This window comes from Rhinatrema bivittatum, chromosome 4 (genome assembly GCF_901001135.1).
Source record: "Rhinatrema bivittatum chromosome 4, aRhiBiv1.1, whole genome shotgun sequence".
NCBI classification, from domain to species: domain Eukaryota; kingdom Metazoa; phylum Chordata; class Amphibia; order Gymnophiona; family Rhinatrematidae; genus Rhinatrema; species Rhinatrema bivittatum.
The window spans coordinates 70,621,965-70,648,036 of NC_042618.1; the positions used below are offsets into that span (position 1 = coordinate 70,621,965).

The window sequence follows — 26,072 nt, forward strand, 5'->3', positions numbered from 1 at the left end:
CTGCGCACTCAGGGCTTTTAAAATTCGGCCTTAAATCCTTAACTTGTTCAGTACAGAATGAGACAAATGTGGTAGGCTTATTAGATATTATATCAAACAAGTCTTCCAAGAACATAGTATTGCCAGGTCTATCCACTGAAATAACATGCCACCCTGATCAGCATTATCTAAATTCCTCTGTCTAGGCAGGTAAAATGTTTGATATAGATGGCAATCTCTTCTCAACAAAAGCTAGAATCTTTTAAACATTTTATAAACATTTCAACTGCTGACAGAAGCCCAGTACAAGGAAAATTAGCAAATCACAGATTTCTAGCTCTAAATACATTTTCTAATAACTTTCATAATGCATAGACAAGCTATCGTTAACATGAACCAGCTCAGCATTTTGTAATAATGAAACCTGAGTGTTCAGGGTAGATGTAGTTTTTTCAAGTTATTCCATCCTCTTCCTCTGTGATTCAAAAGAGGATCTAGTTTCCACTGCAAAGGAATAAAGCTGCGAGATGGATTGAGACATTTTCATCAAGCTTAGCAATTAACTTCCAAAGGTCTGAAAAAGTTAGATTAGGAGACTCTGGGATTTCTTCTCTATTGCCTAATATGTTAATACCTAACAGTTGATGAATGCTTTCAGATTCAGTAGAGGGATTGTAGGTACCAGAGCAAGCAAAATGAAGTGCTTCACAAATTGAGCTCTCCCCAGTTCTCCCACTTTTGCCTTTGCCCCAGGAGGAGTTTCTGGCTTTAGCAAAAGCCTCTCATCACAGGGAAATAGTACCTGTCGGTTGGGGAGGTGGTCGACTTGTGAGAGACACCCAAAGAAGAGACCCCACTAAAGTCACTAATTGGCAACTCACCCATTCTGTGCAGGAGATTGTCCATAGGGCCTCAGACCACAACAGCAGCAGGAAATGAAGTATAGATCTTTGATTTCCTCTTCCCATTAATACAAAGATACACGCCTCTTTGGTGTGCGTGACTTCGGCAGCTGCGCACCACAGAACTCAAAATTTTATCGAGGCAGTCGGTCCTCCTTTGTTGATGTAACCGCCAACGTCTCAGGGTGGGGAGGAGCAACTCACCGCTATCTTTCTCAGCTGGCTTGGGTCATCAAGGCTGTACCCACAGGGTCTCACCAGGAACTCCTCAACCTTGAGGACTCACTCAAATAAGCTTAACAGCTTTTTTTTTTTTTTTTTTTTTAAGAGGCTCAGTCTCCTGAAATTATTGAATGTTCTACATTGTTGGTATCTTATTTCAGAAAATGACCTTAATATGGTTATGAAAAAATATTTTCAAAATATGAGGGTTTTGGGTTTTTTTTGGGGGGGGGGGGGGGGGGGTTGGCCAGAAAAGTTAAGATTTTTCCCAATCTCTCTAGATTAACTCAGGAAAGAAGGAAAGGGTTTCTTGGATTTCAGTCTGAGGTCTTAGCTTTGAAAGGGTCTTTTTTTATTAAGATAGCCATGTAAATGTATTGTTAACCTAATTAATCAATGTTATGTGTTCTTCTTTCCTAAACAACTTAAATTGTTAGTGGATTCTCGTAGAACAACATCATCTCCAACACCTAGTTGATTCCAGGTTGCAACTTGTTTTGTATTCAATGCTTTTCACGTTATTCACATTTTTCTTATATAGTTTTTTTTGGGGGGGGGGTTAATTAATTCTCCACAATTTCGTATTCCCTTTCCTTTTCAACTTTGTGTATTGTGGTCATGAGATAATGATTTCTTTTGTGCTTTTTGTTCCTGACTTATGTTTCTTCTTTACTCTCGTGAGATTTCAGAAAAGCATAGTTATTTACTTTGTAATTAAAAAAAAATAAATCTATAAATAGTTATAAAAAAAAAAAAAAAAAGAAATGATAAAGGGAATAGAAAAGCTCCCTTATGGAGAAAAAGCTAAACAGATTAAAGCTTTTTAGCTTGGAGAAGATGACTGAGAGGGGATATGACTGAGATTTATAAAGTTATAAGAAGGGTAGAATGGGTAAATAGGGAATTGTTATTTAACCTTTCAGATAACGCTAGGACTAGGGGATGTTCAGTGAACAATCAAGCTATGGAATCTGTCAGAGGATGTGGTCAAGATGGCTAACATAATGAGGCTCAAGGATTGCACAAGTTCCTGAATGAAAAGTACATAAACTGTTATTAGCTGGGTAGACTTGGGAAAGGCAACGCTTCTCCCTGGGAGTGAAATACAAGAAAACGTCAACTGTTGGGGATCTACCAAGTAATTGTGACCCAGATTAGCCACTGTCGGAGACAGGATGCTGGGGTCAGTGGACCTTGGTCTAACCCAGCATGATACTACTTTTGTTCTTACGAAAACTGTCAATATTCCAATAAAGAATTCAGTTTTGAGATTTAGTGTGAAATGTAAGCATGCAAGTAATATTTGGTAAAAGGGGAATGTGACACACAGATAACTTTACCTGATTCTTCAGATATGCATTTTCATGTGTGCATATCACCAGTAATGTACAAAATTATTGTACATCTTAAATTACATGCCTTGTTTATATTATTTATTTATTTATTTAAAAACTTTTTTATACCGGCATTCGTAGGACACATCATGTCGGTTTACAAATAACTGAGAAAGGAAAGGAAATTACAATGAACAGGGGAGGGGTTAACTGGATGATATACAAAAGTAGAGGAGAGGAGAGTCAAACAGGCAGCGTTCCAAAATGAACTAATATACAAAGTTAAGGGGCATGTGCACTTGAGATATTTAGCATATGAAACTTATTTACAGTAAGACAGGGGCAGGTGCACGTGCACGATACACATTTTTTATTTAGCAGCACAATAGTAAAAGATCATTTTTGATTATAGGAAGAGCCAACATAAGCACCTAACACATAATCTCCAGCTACCGACCTGGAAATTATCTTTATCACACTGTTAAGCGTAAATAACAATAAACCGTAGGTACCCACCCAAGAGACAGGTACCAATAGATATCTTACATCAGAAATCAAATAGTTTATAGCGATTCAATTGTTACCGATTATTAATGGCACTTTCATTGTAAAGTTTTTTTGCTATTTTTTTCTATTTGTGCCCTATTGTAAACTGTTATGATGGTAAATAACTTAATGATGGTATAGAAAAACTTTTAAATAACTAAAATAAATAGAAATTTTGCCTGTTGATCATTAAACTGCTGTTAACGTTTAATGCTACATTTGAAAAGCAAACTGTTGTGCATAGTAAAGACAGTTTTAAAAAATACATACAGTATGTAACTGGACTAAACTATATTTAGTGTTACAGAAAATGCCATCTTGTAGAATTATACATTTAATAGAAATATCCATATGCAAGGGGCAGATGAAACAATATAAACAGAAGTTTTTTAAATGGCTAAAATTGTCCTTCAGAGACTATTTTGTAATTCACAGGCTAAATTAAATAGAAACATTGTGGGTATCCTTTCCTGAAGTACATGCAGATGTTTGTCTTAGATTGGTTTCACTTTTCTCACTGTAAATCTTTTGTCCATTACCAAGCATTCCTTAGATTAAACTCAAAAGTACATTTTTCAGTCCAAAGAAATTAGGATTTGAGTTCAAAATATTCTGAAAATAGTAATGTATTTGACTTGTATTTTTTATTGTTTTCATTTACACTGATTTTTATGTCTTTATAGAAGTGTAATTTTAACATGCTTTCCACGAGATGGCAGTAAAAAGCAAAGTAAATTTAAAGTCACAAGTATTGTCTTTTTACTCATAAACTGATACTATATTTTATGCAAAGATTTCAAAACTGCTGTCAGGCAGAACAATTTATTTATTTATTTATTTTCGTTTTAGGCAGAACAATTTAAAACTTATATATGACCTTTTATGCCAACAGGTTTTCATGTAAAAACTAGTCTCCTTAACTATTTGTTTCCATACCTACTGTGTTAACTATAAAGGGAAAGGTTTTGAAATAAAATCAGATTAGGTTTACATTCCTACAGTGAAATTAAAGGATTCTTTTTGCCACTTGGAAATAATGACCAGTGGTTTAGTTCATCTTCAGCTAAGCTACCGTTGTTGGGTGTGGATCTCGCTTGAATTTGTTGCAGTTTAAATTTACGCCCTGACTGACTATGTTGTTTTCTGTTTAACAGGAGCTGCTAGTATTGGAAAGGGTCTCGGAGGAATGTTGTTCTCCAGATTTGCACGTTCTAGTGCAGCCTCTGCACAGACCTCCGAGATGAAAGACGGAACAGATGAAGAAGAGAAGACGTCTGGTCAGCACTCGGTGGGAACGCAGACCTTCCCACACAGCACTTCTGGCTCACTTGACCCCTTATGTTAGTACTGCATAATTTATTCTCACATGAACATTGTTGCATTATCTTCCTAAATGGTTTTGGAATGAGATGCTTTTTAGGAGACAAAGATGCATTTGAAATTTTAAAGGCAGATTTTAAGAAAAATGCTGATTTCCTAGTATCCACAATATTTTATTTAAAGCAGCAGAATTTCTCAGTTGCTTCAAAATCTTCAGTAAGTAGAAAAGAAGAAATAAGAATCTATTTTTTAAAAGGGGCAACAGGAAAAGATTTTTAAAATCTGCTTTAAGAAAATTGCTGGCTGAATGTAGCTACAGTCGCTATCTCCAATTCCTTCTTTTGAAGTCATGCCACATGGTACCAGTTAGTTGTTTTTGAAGTGGTATCCATTTGGTGAAGAAGGGGACATGATGGTATGCTTACAATATGATGATGCTTATATAAATGGGGCATATTTTGAATCATTGGATGTCTGAATATTGGATTGGGCACCTAATAAGATTTGTAAATGCTTGGTATATAATTATTTGACTAATGTATATTACATTTAGATATTAACATACTGAAAATTAGTATAGCAAATCCATAGGTGCCTGTGGTTAGTTTATGTACTTGAATAATTATTACTCATCTGACTGGTCCTTTTGTACTGGGTCTTGCATAACCTTTGCCTCCCGTATTGCAGCAGCAACCAGAAATCTGATATAAACATGCAATATACCATTTTAATCAGTATTCAAAATGCAATTAAACATATAAAGGTAGATTTTAAAAGGGCCGTTCGTGAGCCCATAAACACGTGTATCTCGCTGCGCACAAAAGTCTGCTTTATTTTATAACCTGCGCACGTAGGTTATAAAATAGTCTCCAAGTATGCATGTCTGGAGCTGTACGCACTTACATACGCGTGCCACTTAACTACTGCTACTTATTAGGTGCAGGAGTCTGGTGAACATCACAGGGGGAGAGAGAGATCCTCATTATAGTTCTCAGTCTGATACTCTATATATGGACCATTTGTAAGGGGGCACTTTGATTCGGGGTGAGTTTTCAGGAGGCGGTTTGGGTTTAGGGGGATATTATAGACACATTCAGAGGTATCCATTGTAAAATTGACCGCAACTCCTTTTCATAACTTATAAGGTCAAAAATTCTTTGATGTCAAATTCTTCAGACAATTTTATCAGTCAAGAGTCACCAAATTCCATAAAACACTTGTCTGCAGTCTTGTCCTATGTCTTCTGAACCCTGCTTTCGCTTCGACATAATTTTTTGGCAGTCCATTTTTTCATAACAAATGTTGCTTTAGCATCATATGACTCAAGAAATGCAATTCATTTAATACAGTCAATCTGATTCTGTTTTTGACTATTGTACATTCCGGCCACAAATAATAAATTTAAGTAATGTATAAGCTACTGTTCAATTCCAAACTGAATGGCCTACAAAATGATACAAAAATTATATTAGTGGGATAATCCATTGGGGCGCGGGGAAGGAGAGGCAAAGGTTATGCAGCACCTGGTACATTTATTTCTTCGAGGACAAACAGATTGGTAGACCTCACAAATGGGTGACATCAGATGGAGGCCCTGTACACGAAAAACGTATGTCAGAGTTTCTAGAACTTTGCCTTGAACACATTGAGCATGCCCTATACCACATGTCCATGCAGGGTCCCTCTTCAGTCTCTTCCACAGAACTGCAGCCTCGTGTTTTTGGCTTATTTTAGAAAAACTTTCTTGCGTTTTTGTGTTGCTGTCACCAGCAGTCAATGCTGGGTCCTTCTCCATTGTCCCTTTAGGTCTTAGGGTTTTCAACATTTTACTGGTAAGTTTCCTTTTGTGTTGATCCCACGGGAGTAGTTGTGTGTTCGGTGCCTGCCAGTCATTGGCAGCAGTCATCATAGAGTTTGATTTGGTGGTCCCTTTTTTTCGTCTCATCAAGGCCTTGTCTGGGTTTAAGCGATGCCCTCTTTGCCTGAGGACTCCCATGATGAATGTGTCCTGTGTCTGGGGGCATTGCATGACCCTGAAGGGACAATGACTTTGACTCAGGTCAAAAAAGTATGAGCCATCGGCATCAAGGGACCATGGAGCCATCAACATCGGAGCCGTCAGTGCCATCAGCTGATAGGGGCGCCAGAGAGCTACCATTGTTGAGCTCCTCCAGGCTGAGGTTGTCCAACAAAGTTGTCCTAATTCAAACCAACAACCAAGTAGCGATGTGGTATGTCAACAAGCAGGGAGGTATGGGCTAGTAACTCCTGTGTCAGGAGGTGGTTCAGATATGGTCCTGGACCCTCTCTCAGGGAATGGTGCTCAGGGCCATGTACCTGGCCGGATCAGAGAATGTGTTAACGGACAGACTGAGTCGTGCCTTCAGACTCCACAAATGGTCTCTGGACCAAGGGGTCATGAATTGGATCTTCCATCTCTGGGGAACCACGAATGTGGATCTATTCACAGTGCCATGGAACAGGAAAGGTTTTTCAGTTACGCTCCCTGTACAGGACACATGGCAAACCAGCCTCAGATGCCCTCGCCCAACATTGGGGCAAGGGTCTTCTATACACGTATCCTCAAACTCCACTGGTAGTGAAGACTCTCTTGAAGCTTCGTGAGGAGAAAGGAACTATGAGCCTCATAGCCCCTCATTGGCCAAGACAGTTCTGGTTTCCACTCCTAGGAGAGTTATCCATCTGGAAACTGATCAGTCTGGGGACTTCCCCAGATTTGATCACACAAGATTGAGGCGGTTAAGGCATCGCAACTTTCAGATCCTGTCACTCACAGCCTGGATGTTGAGAGGGTAATTCTGCAACCACTCGATCTCTTAGAGGATATGTTTCAAGTCCCGGTAGCTTCTAGAAAGACTTCCACTAGAAAGTGCTATGGACTGAAGTGGCGAAGGTTTTCCGTGTGATGTGAGCAAAAGGCCCTAGATCTTTTCTCCTGCCCCCCACAAAAACTGCTTGATTACCTTCTACATCTGTCAGAAGCTGGCTTGAAAACCAGTTCTATTAGGGTTCATCTGGGTACAGTTGCCACATATCACTATAATGTAGAAGGTATGCCCATCTCTGTACAGACTATAGTTGTACACTTCGGGGCGGATTTTAAGAGCCCTGCTCGCCTAAATCCGCCCAAATCCGGGCGGATTTAGGCGAGCAGGGCCCTGCGCGCCGGTGAGCCTATTTTACATAGGCCTACCGGCGCGCGCAGAGCCCCGGGACTCGCGTAAGTCCCGGGGTTTTCGGAGGGGGGCGTGTCGGGGGCGGGACCGAGCGCAGCGGCGTTTTCGGAGCGTGTCGGGAGCGTTCTGGGGGCGGGCCCGGGGGCGTGGCTACGGCCCGGGGCGGTCCGGGTGCGTGGCCGCGCCCTCCGGACCCGCCCCCAGGTTGCGTCCCGGCATGCTAGCGGCCCGCTGGCGCGCGGGGATTTACTTCTCCCTCCGGGAGGCGTAAATCCCCCGACAAAGGTAGGTGAGGGGTTTAGACAGGGCCGGGCGGGTGGGTTAGGTAGGGGAAGGGAGGGGAAGGTGAGGGGAGGGCAAAGGAAAGTTCCCTTCGAGGCCACTCCGATTTCGGAGCGGCCTTGGAGGGAACGGAGGTAGGCTGCGCGGCTCGGCGCGCGCCGGCTATACGGAATCGATAGCCTTGCGCGCGCCGATCCCGGATTTTAGCGGATACGCGCGGCTACGCGGGTATCTACTAAAATCCAGCGTACTTTTGTTTGCGCCTGGAGCGCCAACAAAAGTACGCCTATTCGCGGTATTTGAAAATCTACCCCTTCATGCGGGACTTACTTCAGTTGAAGCCTCCCCTAAGACCTCCCACTGTGTCTTGGGACCTCAGCGTGGTGTTACCTCAGCTGATAAAAACTGCTTTTAAGCCACTGAGCTTCTGTGTCCTGGAAGATCATATTTTTGGTGGCGGTCACTTCAGCATGCAGGGTCAGTGAGCTCCATGCCTTAGTGACTTATCCACCTTATACTAATTTTTTCCATGATAGGTGATCCTGCATATGTACTCTAAGTTCCTGCCTAAGGTGGTGACAGATTTCTACCTTAACCAGTCCATCTTCCTGCCAACATTCTTTCCCAGGTCCCATTCGCACCAAGGCAAACAAGCACTGCAAAGTTTGGACTGCAAGAGAGCCTTAGCCTTCTATCTGGAGTGAACTGAAGCCTTACCCTTCTATCTGGAGTGGACCGAAGTCCACCCAACTTTGTTTCTTTTGATAGAAATAGGTTGGGTATTGTTGTTGCCAACAGATGCTATCGAATTGGCCAGCTGATTGCATCTCCTTCTGTTATGCCTCAGCAGGAGTGCATCTTGGTGGTGATGTCGAGGCTCATTCTTTCCGAGCCATGGCAACATCGGTGGCCCACTTGCAAGCCTCATGGAGGAGATCTATAAGGCTGAAAAATGGAATTCTCTCAACACATTCACATCTCACTATTGCTTGGAATAGGGGTGGCTGAGGCAATAGTAGGTTTGGCCAGTCTGTCCTTCAGAATCTGTTTGAGGTGTAGAACCCAACTCTTTCCCGCCTAGGGCTCATTATTTGGGTTCAGGCTGTCCCCCACTCTGTTACCAACAGCACCATTGTTGTTGTATCTGTTGGCACCTGGTTTGGGTGTCTGTTGGAGTTCAGCCTGTAGCTAGGGATTCACTTATGTGTGAGGACTGCCATCCTGCTTGTCCTTGGAGAAAGAGTTGCTTACCTGTAACCAGGTGTTCTCCGAGGACAGCAGGATCAAAACCCACCCACCACCTTGCAGGGTTTTTCCTGGTTTTTTTTTGGTTTAACTCTGTTATAAGACTGAAGAGGGACCCCGCATGGACGCATGGTATAGGACATGCTGGGTATGTTCAATGTGGTCAAGTCAAAGTTCTAGAAGCTTTGACATAGGTTTTCCGTGTCAGGACTCTATCTGATGATGTCTCCCATGTGTGAGCACTAACATCCTCTAGGAACCCTGCAATCAACTCTATTTGGAGTCTTTGTAAGTTTTAATACCTTTTATTGGACCAGCAATAAAGGTGGTATAGTACATAAATGTTCAGACTATGTGAAGAAGGAATGTCCGTGGTCTGTAAAGTTTTTGTGTACTGTACATCATTTTTGTTAGTCCAATAAAAGATATTTGAAACCATTTTGTTTTCTAGAACCAATACAGTCACTTGCACTCTGCCATACATAATTATATATCTATTTTCTTTGCCCAACCTCTGCACATCCCTTTGAAAATGTAGCACATATCAAGAAATGTGTTCCTTATAAAATGTGCATTGGTCAAATCATATGTTTCATTGAATCTTTAAATGAATGGAAGCTGATACGTCTACATGGTACAAAGTTAAATACAAACAAATCTCCTGGTGCAACTTAGTACTTAGAATGAAAATATAAATTTGTAGGACTGCCATTCATACAGCCTACCGTTAAACTTCTGTAGGCTGAAACTAGGATCAAGGTCGAAATTACTTTATTTTTTTTGTATTTTTTAAGTCTCAGGCAAATAAAAATACTCTAAATATTGAGCCAAATAGGTTGCACAAAATCATATCCAACTAATACTTAGCTTGAAAGTTGCTGATCATAGATCCAGGTCACCCCGACATGGAGCTATGTTTCATCAAAAGCTGCATTAGGAACATAAGAACATGCCATACTGGGTCAGACCAAGGGTCCATCAAGCCCAGCATCCTGTTTCCAACAGTGGCCAATCAGGCCATAAGAACCTAGCAAGTACCCAAAAACTGTCTATTTCATGTTACCATTGCTAGTAATAGCAGTGGCTTTTTTCTAAGTCAACTTAATTAATAGAGGAACAGTGTGCAAATCCAAGGCTCTCGTGCTAAACTTTCAAAAGGGAAACTTTGATAAAATGAGAAAAATTGTTAGAAAAAAAACTGAAAGGAGCAGCTACAATAGAAAAAATGTCCAAGAGGCGTGGTCATTGTTAAAAAATACCATTCTAGAAGCACAGTCCAGATGTATTCCACACATTAAGAAAGGTGGAAAGAAGGCAAAACGATTACCAGCATGGTTAAAACGGGAGGTGAATGAAGCTGTTTTAGCCAAAAGATCTTCATTCAAAAATTGGAAGAAGGATCCATCAGAAGAAAATAGGATAAAGCATAAACGTTGGCAAGTTAAATGTAAGACATTGATAAAACAGACTAAGAGAGAATTTGAAAAGAAGTTGGCTGTAGAAGCAAAAACTCACAGTAAAAACTTTTTAAAATATATCTGAAGCAGAAAGCCTGTGAGGGAGTCAGTTGGACTGTTAGATGATCGAGGGGTTAAAGGGGCACTTAGAGAAGATAAGGCCATCACGGAAAGATTAAATGATTTCTTTGCTTCGGTGTTTACTGAAGAGGATGTTGGGGAGGTACCCATAATGGAGAAGGTTTTCATGGGTAATGATTCAGATGGACTGAATCAAATCACGGTGAACCTAGAAGATGTGGTAGGCCTGATTGACAAACTGAAGAGTAGTAAATCACCTGGACCGGATTACACCCCAGAGTTCTGAAGGAACTAAAAAATGAAATTTTCGACCAATTAGTAAAAATTTGTAACCTATCATTAAAATCATCCATTGTACCTGAAGACTGGAGGATAGCAAATGTAACCCCAATATTTAAAAAGGGCTCCAGGGGCAATCCGGGAAACTACAGACCGGTTAGCCTGACTTCAGTGCCAGGAAAAAATAGTGGAAAGTGTTCTAAACATCAAAATCACAGAACATATAGAAAGACATGGTTTAATGGAACAAAGTCAGCATGGCTTTACCCAGGGCAAGTCTTGCCTCACAAATCTGCTTCACTTTTTTGAAGGAGTTAACAAACATGTGGATAAAGGTGAACCGGTAGATGTAGTATACTTGGATTTTCAGAAGGCGTTTGACAAAGTTCCTCATGAGAGGCTTCTAGGAAAAGTAAAAAGTCATGGGATAGGTGGCGATGTCCTTTCGTGGATTGCAAACTGGCTAAAAGACAGGAAACAGAGAGTAGGATTAAATGGACAATTTTCTCAGTGGAAAGGAGTGGACAGTGGAGTGCCTCAGGGATCTGTATTGGGACCCTTACTTTTCAATATATTTATAAATGATCCGGAAAGAAATACGAGTGAGATAATCAAATTTGTAGATGACACAAAATTGTTCTGAGTAGTTAAATCACAAGCAGATTGTGATAAATTGCAGGAAGACCTTGTGAGACTGGAAAAGTGGGCATCCAAATGGCAGATGAAATTTAATGTGGATAAGTGCAAGGTGATGCATATAGGGAAAAATAACCCATGCTATAATTACACAATGTTCGGTTCCATATTAGGTGCTACAACCCAAGAAAGAGATCTAGGTGTCATAGTGGATAACACATTGAAATCGTCGGTTCAGTGTGCTGCGGCAGTCAAAAAAGCAAACAGAATGTTGGGAATTATTAGAAAGGGAATGGTGAATAAAACGGAAAATGTCATAATGCCTCTGTATTGCTCCATGGTGAGACCGCACCTTGAATACTGTGTACAATTCTGGTCACCGCATCTCAAAAAAGATATAATTGCGATGGAGAAGGTACAGAGAAGGGCTACCAAAATGATAAGGGGAATGGAACAGCTCCCCTATGAGGAAAGACTAAAGAGGTTAGGACTTTTCAGCTTGGAGAAGAGACGACTGAGGGGGGATATGATAGAGATGTTTAAAATCATGAGAGGTCTAGAATGGGTAGATGTGAATCGGTTACTTACTCTTTCGGATAGTAGAAAGGCTAGGGGGCACTCCATGAAGTTAGCATGGGGCACATTTAAAACTAATCGGAGAAAGTTCTTTTTTACTCAGCGCACAATTAAACTCTGGAATTTGTTGCCAGAGGATGTGGTTAGTGCAGTTAGTATAACTGTGTTTAAAAAAGGATTGGATAAGTTCTTGGAGAAGTCCATTACCTGCTATTAAATTCACTTAGAGAATAGCCACTGCCATTAGCAATGGTAACATGGAATAGACTTAGCTTTTGGGTACTTGCCAGGTTCTTATGGCCTGGATTGGCCACTGTTGGAAACAGGATGCTGGGCTTGATGGACCCTTGGTCTGACCCAGTATGGCATTTTCTTATGTTCTTATGTTCTTATAGCAGGTAATGGACTTCTCCTCCAAGAACTTATCCAATCCTTTTTTAAACACAGCTATACTAACTGCACTAACCACATCCTCTGGCAACAAATTCCAGAGCTTAATTGTGCATTGAGTAAAAAAGAACTTTCTCCGATTAGTTTTAAATGTGCCACATGCTAACTTCATGAAGTGCCCCCTAGTCTTTCTATTATCCGAAAGAGTAAATAACCGATTCATATCTACCCGTTCTAGACCTCTCATGATTTTAAACACCTCTATCATATCCCCCCTCAGCCGTCTCTTCTCCAAGCTGAAAAATCCTAACCTCTTTAGTCTTTCCTCATAGGGGAGCTGTTCATTCCCCTTATCATTTTGCTAGCCCTTCTCTGTACCTATTCCATCGCAATTATATCTTTTTTGAGATGCGGCGACCAGAATTGTACACAGTTTTCAAGGTGCGATCTCACCATGGAGCGATACAGAGGCATTATGACATTTTCCGTTTTATTCACCATTCCCTTTCTAATAATTCCCAACATTCTGTTTGCTTTTTTGACTGCTGCAGCACACTGAACCGACGATTTCAATGTGTTATCCACTATGACGCCTAGATCTCTTTCCTGGGTTGTAGCACCTAATATGGAACCTAACATTGTGTAACTATAGCATGGGTTATTTTTCCCTATATGCATCACCTTGCACTTATCCACATTAAATTTCATCTGCCATTTCGATGCCCAATTTTCCAGTCTTACAAGGTCTTTCTGCAATTTATCACAATCTGCTTGCGATTTAACTACTCTAAACAATTTTGTATCATCTGCAAATTTGATTATCTCACTCGTCGTATTTCTTTCCAGATCATATATAAATATATTGAAAAGTAAGGGTCCCAGTACAGATCCCTGAGGCACTCCACTGTCCACTCCCTTCCACTGAGAAAATTGCCCATTTAATCCTACTCTCTGTTTCCTGTCTTTTAGCCAGTTTGCAATCCACAAAAGGACATCACCACCTATCCCATGACTTTTTACTTTTCCTAGAAGCCTCTTATGAGGAAATTTGTCAAACGCCTTCTGAAAATCCAAGTATACTACATCTACCGGTTCACCTTTATCCACATGTAACAGTCCTGTTACTGCTTAAGCTCACATACAACAGTCTTCGGATCTTCATTTTAGAAATCTCTCCAAATGGAGGAGAGACGTTGTATTTAAAAGGAAAAGGAAATGGAAATGACATTGCATACATCGAAAAGGGAAATTAAATCCAAAAAATAAGAGATTGAAACACTATAAAAAGTGCAACTGCCACACCAGTCTCATCTGTCTCCTGGCCCTATAACAAATAATATCATTCCAACTGTTCATTCAGTCCATCAGGTACCAAGTTCATAATGAAAAAATCCAGAACTGTTCCCATGTATTCAGCTTTCTCTGTATATCTCTGTTGATAGGGAAAACCTGTTTCAACACAGTCCACATTAAGTCCTGAAATGAGTGAGGTTTCTATATACAATGTGAGACTATGGGAGTTGCTAATTTGGAAGTACATAAGCAGCTTCTGTGCTCAATCAGTCTCGTACACACCAATCTCTTAATACGTCATATGTAAATTAAATCACAAGGACAATGTAATAAATCACCCCAGATGAGCAATCAATAGAGCTTCACAGGGGCACAACCCATCCTGTGGTCAGGTGTAGCCATATTGTGCCTTTCATAGTTGAATTGCACATGGAGCAGTGGCCGCACATTTGGTGACCCAGCATAGGTCTTTGCTGGGCTGTATCTTCCTCCGGAAGCCATAAATGTACCACTATATCTTTAATAATGTATCCTCAAGAAAAAGCTATCCATGGAAAGTATTTAAAAATCTAATGTAATGTTAACACATGCCAATATTGCCTCATAATATTCACCACATCCTTGGCTCTATTAGTATACCTACTGACATGTCAAATCAGAGTTCTCTTTCTGGGGTTTATAACAAAACAAGGAATAATTCGCAAAAAGTGCCCTTTTGTATGCTCTTTTCACAGTGGCAACAGGTTAGCTGCAAGATAGAAACTGCTGTGCCATGTCATTAGCTTGCTTTTTGTTTTCCATTATGTCAGAACATATCCTCAAACACAAAAACTAATTGGAAGATTATCCTTAAGCTTCCATATACAGCAGCTGTTGTATAATAATTGTTATTGTTCAACCATAGAATTGTCTTCACCCGACTAACTGAAGGCCTAATGAGTCAATCAACTTTTTGAGCCTTAACATTAAAAAAAAAAAAAAAAATAGTAATGAATCAACTGGAAGAGTATCCACACTTTTTTGCACGTGCCATATTCAGTGTTACTCTGCACTCAGGCAGGCCAGTCCACACCGGTTGGTTATGCACTCCTAACAGCAGATGAATATGGAGAAAACTCATTCACAGACATCACTGACCTAGCCCTGCCCTGACAGCTTACCAGCATTCTCCGTTTCCAGCAAATGGTAGACATGCATCTCCCTAGTGCGGATAGCTCATGTTAAAAAAAAAAAAACCAAAACAAACAGAGGTTGAGTTACTGAGGTTACACCCAACTGGTCCCTCCCTCAGTTGAGCAGTTTAAATCTCGATGCCTGGCCAGTCTTAGATTTAAGAAGGACGAGGACGTTCTCGGCAGTGAGGGCTTGTGTCTTCTTCCCTGTAGCCGGTGTCCCTTTTTTTCCATACCGGGTTGTGTCTCTCCTTCGGCCTTTCCCCCTCCCTCACCTCCTCCTCCCTCACCTTTCCCCCTCCCTCACCTCCAAGGAATTAATGGAGAGTGGAGGTGGCACGGGTTGGCAGGTATAGCAGCTTTCACTAGGCCCCACAACGCAGGCTTGGTCAGTCAGCTGCATGGTAGACTGTGGCAGGCGTTTATTTATTGCGCACGTACACAGTATGGCGGTGGCTTAATATAGGTGTGCTTGTATGTGCACAAGCCTGCAGTCTGGATTTAGACATGTAATTGTGTGGGTACACCTGTGCTTGCATTGGTGCGTGTGCAGGGGACCACGTGAAAAGAGTTAACGTTTTTAGTGAAGGATAATGATGCCGGGGACAGAAAAGTCTAAGCACCTTGCTATTTGTGTGGCTTGCCATATAAGGGTAATCTGGCCATCACTCTCACTATGCCTATACCAGTGCTGCTGGAGGCTCAAGGCGATTTGCCTCCCAAGGAATTTTCCATAACTGGGGCATCCCCTTCACCGATGGAAGATTTGGGGGAGAGAGGCACAGGATGCGATACAGTGGACAGTTCTTCCCCCACCCCCCCCTTGTTCCCAATGGGAGGGACATCCCCAGGGAAGGGATCAGAGTGCCATGTTTGATCCTATAGGCCCTGGTATGGATTCATCCTCTTTCTCCTGGGTGGAATTTTTCCAGGGGTTAAGGGCCTTTCAAAAAGGGCATCCAGTGGAGGCGAAGCAGCCCAGTAAGGAGGCGGCTTATCATAGGGCATTCCACTTGGTGTCCAAGTACCGTAGACAGGCTGCCCCTGGGGACGTAGAAGAGGATGAGGAGCATGGCCTGTCAAATGATTCTGGCGAAGATTCAGATTTCACACCTCTGGAAGAGGAGAAAATTCTGCCTGACTTAGAACCACATAGGACTCTATTCCGCTTCTTTCACAAAGACGAGTTGCCAGGTCTGTTGGCTCAGATGCTGAAACCACTTGGAGTAGATGAGGTGATGCTATGGGATCACAAAGAAAGATCCCATCTTGGTTACCTTGAGCAAGGCATCCTGTTTGTTTTCCCTCCTGGAACCAATTCGAGATAATTGACCTTGAGTGGAACAAGCCCAGGAGTGTTCTTTGGTGGGCCTGTACTCTGTTAGAAAGAAATCAATAGAACTAGGGGTCATGAAATTAAACTCCAGGGAGGATGACTCAGAACCAATGAAAGGAAATATTTCTTCACGGAGAGGGTGGTGAATGCCTGGAATGCCCTTCTGGAGGAGGTGGAGAAGACAAAAACAGTGAAGGAATTCAAAGTGGCATGGGATAAACACTGGATCTCTAAAGCCTAGAGGATGGAAATAAAGAAAAGAGTGCATGGGGGTAACAAGGTAACTTGCTGATGTGTCAGTTGCTACTCTTAGCAAATAAGCTTTGATACTGTTAATGCAATTCCATCATTGCTCTCTGCTTCAACAGTAGTGGGAGAAGGGGAATTGGATTCAGACAGCAACCAATGAGGACCCTGACTTTTACGGTCTGGGGAACAAATAAACATGGGGGTAACTTGCTGATGTGGCTTTTACTACCCTTAATCACTTAGCCTGATACTTTTGATACAGCTGCAACATTGCTCTCTGCTTCCACGGCAAGGGTTAAGAGAAATTGGATTCAAACAGCATCCGAGGACCCTGACTTCTATGGTCTAGAAAACTGGTAAGCATGAGGGTAACCTGCACAGTGCAGCAGATATTGGCATAAGCTTGCTGGGCAGACTGGGTGGATCATTTGGTCCGTGTCTGCTGTCATTTCTATGTTTCTGTGAGTACTGTGTTCAATTCTGGAGTCCATATTTCAAAACAGACAAAGTCAGGATGGAGGCAGTCCAGAGAAAAGCAACCAAAATGGTGTGGGGTCTGTATGAGAAGACCTATGAGGAGAGGCTGAAGGATTTGAATATATATACCCTGGAAGAGAGGAGGTGCAGGGGAGATAAGATACACGCCTTCAGATACCTGAAGGATTTAATGATGTTCGACAAACCTTTTCTATTGGAAAGAAATCAGTAGAACTAGAGGTCACAAAAGGAAACTCCAGGGAGGACGACTCAGAACCAATATCAGGAAATATTTCTTCATGGAGAGGGTGATGTTGCCTGGAATGTCCTTCCGGAGGAGGTGGTGAAGACGAAAATAGTGAAAGAATTCAAAGGGGCATGGGATAAACACTGTGGATCCCTAAAGGCTCTAGGATGGAAATGAAGAAAAGAATGCATAGAGATAACTTGCATAGGGATAACTTGGTGTGACAGTTACTATCCTTAACCAATAAGCCTGATACTTTGATGCAACTCCAACATTGCTCTCTGCATCAACAGCAAGGCATAATGGGGAATTGGATTCAAAAAGCATCCTACAAGGGCCCTGACTGTTATGGTCTGGGAAACTGATAAACATGGGGGGTGAGCTACATGGCAGAGCAGATACTACCATAAGCTTGTTGGGCAGACTAGATGGACCATTTGGTCCTTTTTTGCCGTCATTTCTGTGTTTTTGTGTGTTTCAGGCTATTTCCCTACCCACACTGGACAGGGTTAGAGATGAGTGGTATTATCTGTAGTTCCATGCCTTAGATGTCAAATGGCATCAGATGTGATACTTGAAGGTTACTCTTTCCTTGAGGGAACATAAGAACGTAAGATATGCCATACTGGGTCAGACCAAGGGTCTATCAAGCCTAATATCCTGTTTCTAACAGTGGCCAATCCAAGTCACAAGTACCTGGCAAGTACCCAAACATTAGATAAATCACAAGCTACTTTTGCTTATTAATTACCGTAATAAGTTTATGAATTTTTCCGCTAGAAACTTATCCAAACCTTTTTTAAACCCAGTTACACTAACTGCTGTAACCACATCCTCTGGCAATGAATTCCAGAGCTTAACTGTGTGTTGAGTGAAAAAGAATTGTCTTCAGTTTGTTTTAAATGAGTTACTTGCTAACTTCATGGAGTGCCCCCTGGTTCTTCTATTATCCAAGAGAGTAAATAACCGATTAATATTAACCTGTTCAAGTCCTTTCATGATTTTGTAGACTTCTATCATATCCCCCCTCAGTCGTCTCTTCCACAAACAGCCCTAACTTCCTTAGCCTTTCCTCATAGAACAGCTGTTCCATGCCTCTTATTTTGGTCGCCCTTCTCTTCACTTTCTCTAGTACAGCTATATCCTTTTTTAGATGTGGTGACCAGAATTGCACATGGTATTCAAGATACGGTCTCACCATGGAGCAATACAGAGGCATTATGACGTCCTCCATTTTATTTGCCATTCCCTTCCTAATAATTCCTAACATTCTGTTTGCTTTTTTGATCACCACAGCACACTGGGCCGACGATTTCAATGTATTATCCACTATGACACCTAGATATCTTTCCTGGGTGGTAACTCCTAAGATAGAACCTAACATTGTGTAACTACAGCAAGGGTTATTTTTCCCTATATGCATCATTTTGCACTTGTCCACGTTAAATTTTAATGTGCCATTTGGAAGCCCAATCTTCCAGTTGGTAAGGTCCTCCTGCAATTCATCACAATCCGCTTGAGATTTAACTACTCTGCATTATTTTGTGTCATCTGAAAATTTGATTACTCACTCGTCGTACCCCTTTCCAGATCATTTATAAATATGTTAAAAAGCACCAGTCCAAATACAGATCTGCTGTGAAAAATGATCATTTAATCCTACTCTGTTTCCTTTAACCAATTTGCAATCCACAAAAGGACATCGCCTCCTGTCCCATGACTTTTTAGTTTTCTTAATAGCCTCTAATGCGGGACTTTGTCAAATTCTTTCTGAAAATCCAGATATACCATATCTGCCAGTTCACCCTTGTCCACATGTTTATTCATCCCTTCAAAAAAATGTAGGAGATTTGTGAGGCAAGACTTTCTTTGGGCAAATCCATGTAGGCTGTGTCCCATCAACCCATGTCTGTCTTTATAATGGTTTCCTTGATTCTTTTCTAGCACTGAAGTCAGGCTCACCAGTCTATAGTTTCCCAGATCACCCCTGGATCCCTTTTTAAATATAGGGGCTACATTGGCCATCTTCCAATCTTCAGGTACATAAGATGATTTTAATGATAGGTTACAAATTAATTGAAATAGATCTGAAATTTCATTTTTTTTAGTTTTTCAGAACCCTGGGGTGTATACCATCCGGTCCAGGTGATTTACTACTTTTCAGTTTGTCATTCAGGCCTACCACATCTTCCAGGTTCACCGTGATTTGGTTCAGTTGATCTGAATCAGCACCCATGAAAACCATTTCTAGAACAGGCATTTCTCCTACATCCTCTTCAGTAAACACCGACGAGAAATTGTTTAATCTTTCTGCTTTGGCATTATCTTCTCTAAGTGCCCCTTTAACCCCTTGATCATCCAACGGTCCAACCGACTCCCTCATAGGCTTTGTGCTTCGGATATATTTTTTAAAGTTTTTGTGAGTTTTTGCCTCTCTATTTAACTTGCCAATGCTTATGCTTTATTCTATTTTCTTCTGATGAGTCCTTCCAATTTTTGAATGAAGATCTTTTGGCTAAAATAGCCTCTTTTACCTCACCTTTTAACCATGCCGGTAATCGTTTTGCCTTCCTTCCATCTTTCTTAATGCATGGAATACATCTGCTATGTGTTTCTAGGATGGTATTTTTTTTTAACAATGTCCACTCCTCATGCATACTTTTTACCTTTGTAGCTGCACCTTTCAGTTTTTTTCTAACTATTTTTCTAACTTTATCAAAGTTTCCCTTTGAAAGTTTAGCGCTAGTCATGGATTTACTTACTGTCCCCCCCGGCCCAGGGGTGTGGTCCGGAGGCCTCGACCATGCCCCTGGGCCGGCGCCACACCCCCGGTCCCGCCCCAAACCACCCCCAGACACGCCCTGGACACGCCCCTCCCCGCCCCTTTTACGAAGCCCCAGGACTTACGCGCGGCCCGGGGCTGTGCGCGGTGCAGCCTATGCAAAATAGGCGCACCGGCGCGCGAGTGCCCTGCGTGCGTAAATCCGGCCGGATTTATGCGCGCAGGGCTTTTAAAATCCGGCCCTTAGGGTAGACGGTGGTGTTTATGATTAAAAGTCATTAAGGGTAACCTGGATGGTACCTGGAAATAATTTTATGAAACATCACTTTCCTCCCTTTCAAACTTTTTTTGGTCTTTTGAAACTTTATTCAAAAAACGTTGTGGAACATTTGGGTTGTGAAAAGTGACGTGTGTATAAGAGGTAGGCGAACAGAGATCAACATTTGACTTATTTGAGTTATACAGACTATTGAAATAAAATAATAAAAACAAAAAGGACAATGCGGGACATGTAGTGTTATCCTTAGAGTTAAGGCAATTATCAGGTAAGAAGTAATTTCACCTTTTATTATTTTCAGTCTGTTAAAATTAGCAAATTAGTAATTTTGCATTAAAACTTGCAGAAATAACTTTGTGCCTTGAAGAGGTTGTCAGCTTCTGTTCACTTAGAGGTTCATTGGAACATACACTGTGACCAGGAGTGCTTAAACTTTACATACACCTGTAAGTGGCAATTTTCAGATTAGTCTACTATAGGAAGCAGTTTGTGGCATACAGATTTACTCTCCCACATGCCATGCCATGTTACTTCTGGAGGAATTCTGCACAAAAAAAAAAAATTTCTGCATGCAATATTGCAAAAGCCTATATATACCATGATTATGAAAATAATGCAATACAATCATTGTCTTTGAGCAGTTATTCATTTCAAATTCAAAACAGAAAAATGTTTTTATTCAGACACAGAGTAAATGTTGAATTCCCCCAGGAGTTTCATAATAGTGCACCATAACTAGAACTTCTGATTTTCTATGATTTTACTCCAGCAATCCACTGATTCCTGCCAATATTTGTGGCAACACAGCATTGTCCATGGTTATAGCTACAAATGTCAGCAGTTGAAAGAAGTCCATGCTGCCTGCAGCTTGTCTTGGGCTCTGTGGACTGCAAAATTAAAATACCTGAAAACCAGAAGCCCCAACCGTAAGGCAGTAGACCACTGTCCCATTATACACGCACTCTTCCTTTCCCCAACACACTCTTATCCCCCTTCCCCACACATTCCCTACCCCCAACATTTACTCCCATCTGTCCTTTCCATACATGTACATATTCCCTCTCTCTCTCCCAGCACATCCTGCTCTCCCTCATCCACCTCTCCCAGCTACCATGCTTCACCACCCTGTCCAGTCCTCTCCTCCTTATTTCTGGACCCACGCTGTAGGCATCTCCCTGGCACAGCTATCTGCTTCCTGCTTTTGGCCCAAAATCCTGCACACTTCTTAAAATCTCACAAGAACAGTGTGAATGTTAGGGCACTGCTCACATTGACTGCCTCGTGATGCAGGAAGAAGCTGCTGCTCCTCCTCCCACAGGCTTCTGGTACACGGCTCTTCATGCAGATGCCACTGCATGGCTCTTCCTCCTCTCACCAGCTCATGGAGCCAGCTGTTTACATTGCTGTGCTCACGCATGCAATCGTTTCATGATTTCTGCATACAGACAGGTGAATTCTATGCAAATTCTACATTGTGCAACTAGATGTACCTAGATTTCTCCCATCTTTGGTGCATATGGATCATAACCTCATTGAATGATTCTTTAACACTTTGTAATTTTAAGTGAATACAAAGAGACTTTAATAAATAGGATCAAGACTTTGCTTTGGCACACCTAGATAACGCAGGCAATTAAATTATCCTGAAATGAAATTTAGTTAACTTACTAAGTTTTTTAAATACAAGTCTTTCTTTACATTATTGCTATTCATTCTGATTTGTTTGCTTTTTCATGTTATGGACATAAAATTGGTCATTCATCAATTCTGTAAACTTCAGAATCTAATAGCCACGAAATGTCCATTTTTATGCTTCATACAGTAAATATAAGGCATATCATCAAACATATGGATAACGCAAAATATTTCTGTCAAATGATTATGCATTTTAGTAAAGTGTCCTCTATTTTCAGTGGAGTTGGAGCACAGAATTGATTTTGAGCTACGGGAAGGCCTCGTGGAGAGCAGATACTGGTCAGCAGTAACATCGCACACTGCATATTGGTCATCTTTGGATGTTGCACTGTTCCTTCTAACATTCATGTATAAACACGACCAAGTTGAAGAAGAGCAGAATGTAGATCCAGATTGAATATTGGAAAACAACTTTAAAACCAGTGGAACAAAGCTGATCTATTCCTGTTAAAATGCAGTGTTTTTGAGGCATGGAGGTTGCAGGTTAAACGCATGTTTGACTTCTATCCTGTTTCTAGGAAGCAAAAATTAGACTTAAAAGCACCTTATGGTTTTATCGACACATGCAGCGATAATTAGTTCTAAAGTTATTCTGAATTCTCATGATTTTGGTTATGAACTGTCAAGCCAGTACAGTATGTAGCATCACATAAGCACTGTTAGTATACAGTGCTGGAGTGACATATTCTGTTCATAATTATAGGACTTTTTAAATATTTAGTTAAATCTAGTTCATTATATTTTCATTTATGAAAGAAACAGGCTGCAATGGTCCTATTGTCTTTAACTAAAGAAAATGTTATTTGTATGACCTCATTCAGATCTGCATTGTCACAATACCACTGGTCAATTTAATGCTAAATGAGCATTTGAACTATTTATTATTACCTCTTAACTATTTGTTTTATTTTATTCGAATGTAAGAAACATTACTTTTCTACTGTTTTCTTTTAGTATAATTTAAGAACCACATTTATTTTCTACAGTGCTTAGAACTTTTTCTCAGAACTACTTAACTTTGTACTATTCAAACGGATACTAGCACTCTTTCAGTATTTTTTCATTAAAATAAATGTCTTTGTGATTTCCTAAAAATAAATGTTTGAAAAATCTTCAGAGGTAAGTATCTTACATATCTTCTGCAATCTGTTGCCTTTCAGAAAACAGAAATTAGTATGATGCACCCTGTACACATGATGCCTCTTCTCCTTACGTTTCCATATTGGACTGGCTTATCATATGGTCAAATATGATAATTGTGTAAGGGTGTCACATTTCATCAGTTATTCTACAGTATAGTACAGGATGATGATTATGTATCCTTTGCAGTCTCATTCTTGAGCTAATTGCACATATGATTTTCATAAAAATGGCTACCACAAACTTCATCTTGACTATAATAAAGAATTAGAAAAACTTCAAGCACACGTACAGATCCCAGTATACTAAAACAAATAAACAACGTTGTCTATACTATTCAATACTGTCTGCCTAAAACCATGTAGCTTTTCAAAAACTGTATTTAAAGAATGGTCAAAAATATGTATCCTGAACCAACATTCCTGAAATCTGTAAGTTGAACAAAAGGATAGAAACAATGGACTACTGCAGATTTATTATTTTTTTTGTAAAAAATTTGTCTTGCCCAGTAGAGCACCTTTTATCGGGCCATTTCAGTTAATGAGAGTTCCCATCCATTTTTTTTAAATAATGGAGTTTTTCCTGGATAACAAAACATGTCACCCACATTTTGAATGATAGTTTTTCTGATAATGGAATTTGGTCCAAAGTCTGACACGTTTTCAGATGTTAGGGTTTTCAGATTTTAGATAAAAGGTGCTCTACTGTAATTAGTTTTATAGCAAGGCTTCAAATTTGTATACATGTTTTATGTCCAGAATTTTAACCATTCCCTAATGACTAAACTTTTATATAGGATTCTTTCATTACTAGTTAATTAGCAGGATAGAAAACCGTGGACGGCAGATGCTGCAGTTTTAAAGTAGAGGTCATCTAAATTGGTAAGAAAACAAGGCGAAATTTTTTTATAGACTTAATGCCATTATAAGGAAATTCAAAGCACTGTAATGTCTTAAACATTGAATTTGATGTAATGAACCTGCTGACAACTTTTTATAGCCTATTGAAATTTAACATGGTGCTTCTGAGGTTTGGCAGATTAACACTAGACCAGAGTATTCTGAAACCCATATCTCCCACTTCCTTGTCTTTCTGCTATACCAGTTCATAAGATTTGCATTTCATCCTGCTTTCAGCTGATGGAGGCAGATCGAGTTTTTGGTTTGTTTGGTTTTTTTTTACCTAACATTCTACTGACCACACTACACTTGCATAAACTAGATGCAGAAATGAATAAACCAGTATTCTCTGCCTCCAGCTGATGTGAAGAATGTCTGTTTGGTGCAGCAACTCTTAATGTTATTTTGTTGTTGTTTTTTAAGACGAAAGCATTTAAAGGTGAGAGAAATTGGGGGTCTCTTGAAGGCTGTCAGCAAGCCCATACTTGATAAAGCTCCCTTCCTTTGAAACAAGAATTGTAAAAGCCTCCCTGATTAGCGCCTTAGTTCATGTAAAGAAGAGTCTTCCTTTGAGATATGCCTTAAAGCTATGACTCAACAACTCACCATTTGTAAGTTAAAAATAAATAAAAGCGGTTTGGCTGATTGCTGAAACACTTGAAAGTGCAGGTAAGCCCTAGTTGGGGGTATTCCATGATATAAAATTCAGAAACCATTGCAGTTACAATTGAGTTTTAAAGAGTTTTAGTAAAAAAATATTTTTTATTGTGTCAAATATTGTTATGACTGAACAAAACTGTTGTCGTCCTGCCTGCGGGAACAAATGCATGGAGGCAGATACAAGCACTGTCTGTCCAGCAGCGATAATAATTCAAAGGAACATGTAAAAACTGTTCAAACCTCAAAAGAACTGATCATCCATATCAACTGAACAGAAGGTTATTAATACAAACAAAAACGACACTTTGAAATGTTTGTATGCAAATGCCAGAAGTCTAAGAAGTAAGATGGAGAGTTAGAATATATAGCAGTGAATGATATAGACATAATCGGCATCTCAGAGACCTAGTGGAAGGAGGGTAACCAATGGGACAGTGCTATATCAGGGTACAAATTATACCACAGTGATAGGGAGGATCAACTTGGTTGGGGTGTAGCACTTTGTGTCCAGGAGGGTATAGAGTCCAACAGGATAAACATCATACAAGAGACTAAATGCACAGTAGAATCTATATGGGTAGAAATCCCGTGTGTGTTGGGTAAGAGTATAGTGATAATATACTCCTATTGTCCATCTGGCCAAAATGATCAGACAGATGATGAAATGCTAAGAGAGATCAGGGAAGCTAACCAATTTGGAAGTGCAGTAATAATAGGAGATTTCAATTACCCCAGTATTGACTGGGTAAATGTAACATCAAGACATGCTAGAGACATAATGTTCCTGGATGGAATAAATGACTGCTTCATAGAGCAATTGGTTCAGGAACCAACGAGAGAGGGAGCTATTTTAGATTTAATTCTTAGTGGAGTGCAGGATTTGGTGAGAGGTAACGGTGCTGGGGCCTCATGGCAATAATGATCATAACATGATCAAATTTTAACTGATGACTGGAAGAGGGACAATATTGCCAATCTTTAACTGATGACTGGAAGAGGGACAATATTGCCAATCTTCAAAATGGCGCCATTTTGAAGATTGGCTCTACAGCCCGCGTGCAGGAGGTCACTCCCAGACCCCCGCTGGACTTTTGGCAAGTCTTGTGGGGGTCAGGAGGCCCCCCCCAAGCTGGCCAAAAGTCCCTGGGGGTCCAGCGGGGGTCCGGGGGCGATCTCCCGCACGCGTGACGTCGGGAGCCAGGAAACAAAATGGCACCGGCGCTACCTTTGCCCTGTCACATGATAAGGGCAAAGGGCCACCGGCGCCATTTCTCAACACAGCGGTGGCCAGAGAGCGGGAGGAGATCGCGTCGAGACCCCCCCACTGGACCCCAGGTAATTTAAAACATTTTGGGGGGGGGTTCGGGAGGGTGGGGGATTTGTTTTAAAGGTTCAGGTG

General features: G+C 40.8%; 1 protein-coding gene across 2 annotated transcripts in view; it reads left to right on the forward strand.

Moving 5' to 3' along the window:
- Nucleotides 1–24,446, forward strand: part of DDHD1 (DDHD domain containing 1) — a 302,420-nt gene extending 277,974 nt beyond the window's left edge. Inside the window, exons 10-11 of one of the 2 annotated variants that reach the window (XM_029598301.1) lie at nucleotides 4,138–4,323; nucleotides 22,193–24,446. In XM_029598301.1, coding sequence (XP_029454161.1) covers nucleotides 4,138–4,323; nucleotides 22,193–22,371 — 365 coding nt within the window. In that variant the 3' untranslated portion in view covers nucleotides 22,372–24,446. The remainder of the gene's footprint in view (nucleotides 1–4,137; nucleotides 4,324–22,192) is intronic. The other variant, XM_029598300.1, reaches the window with a different exon arrangement.
- Nucleotides 24,447–26,072: the final 1,626 nt, after the last annotated feature.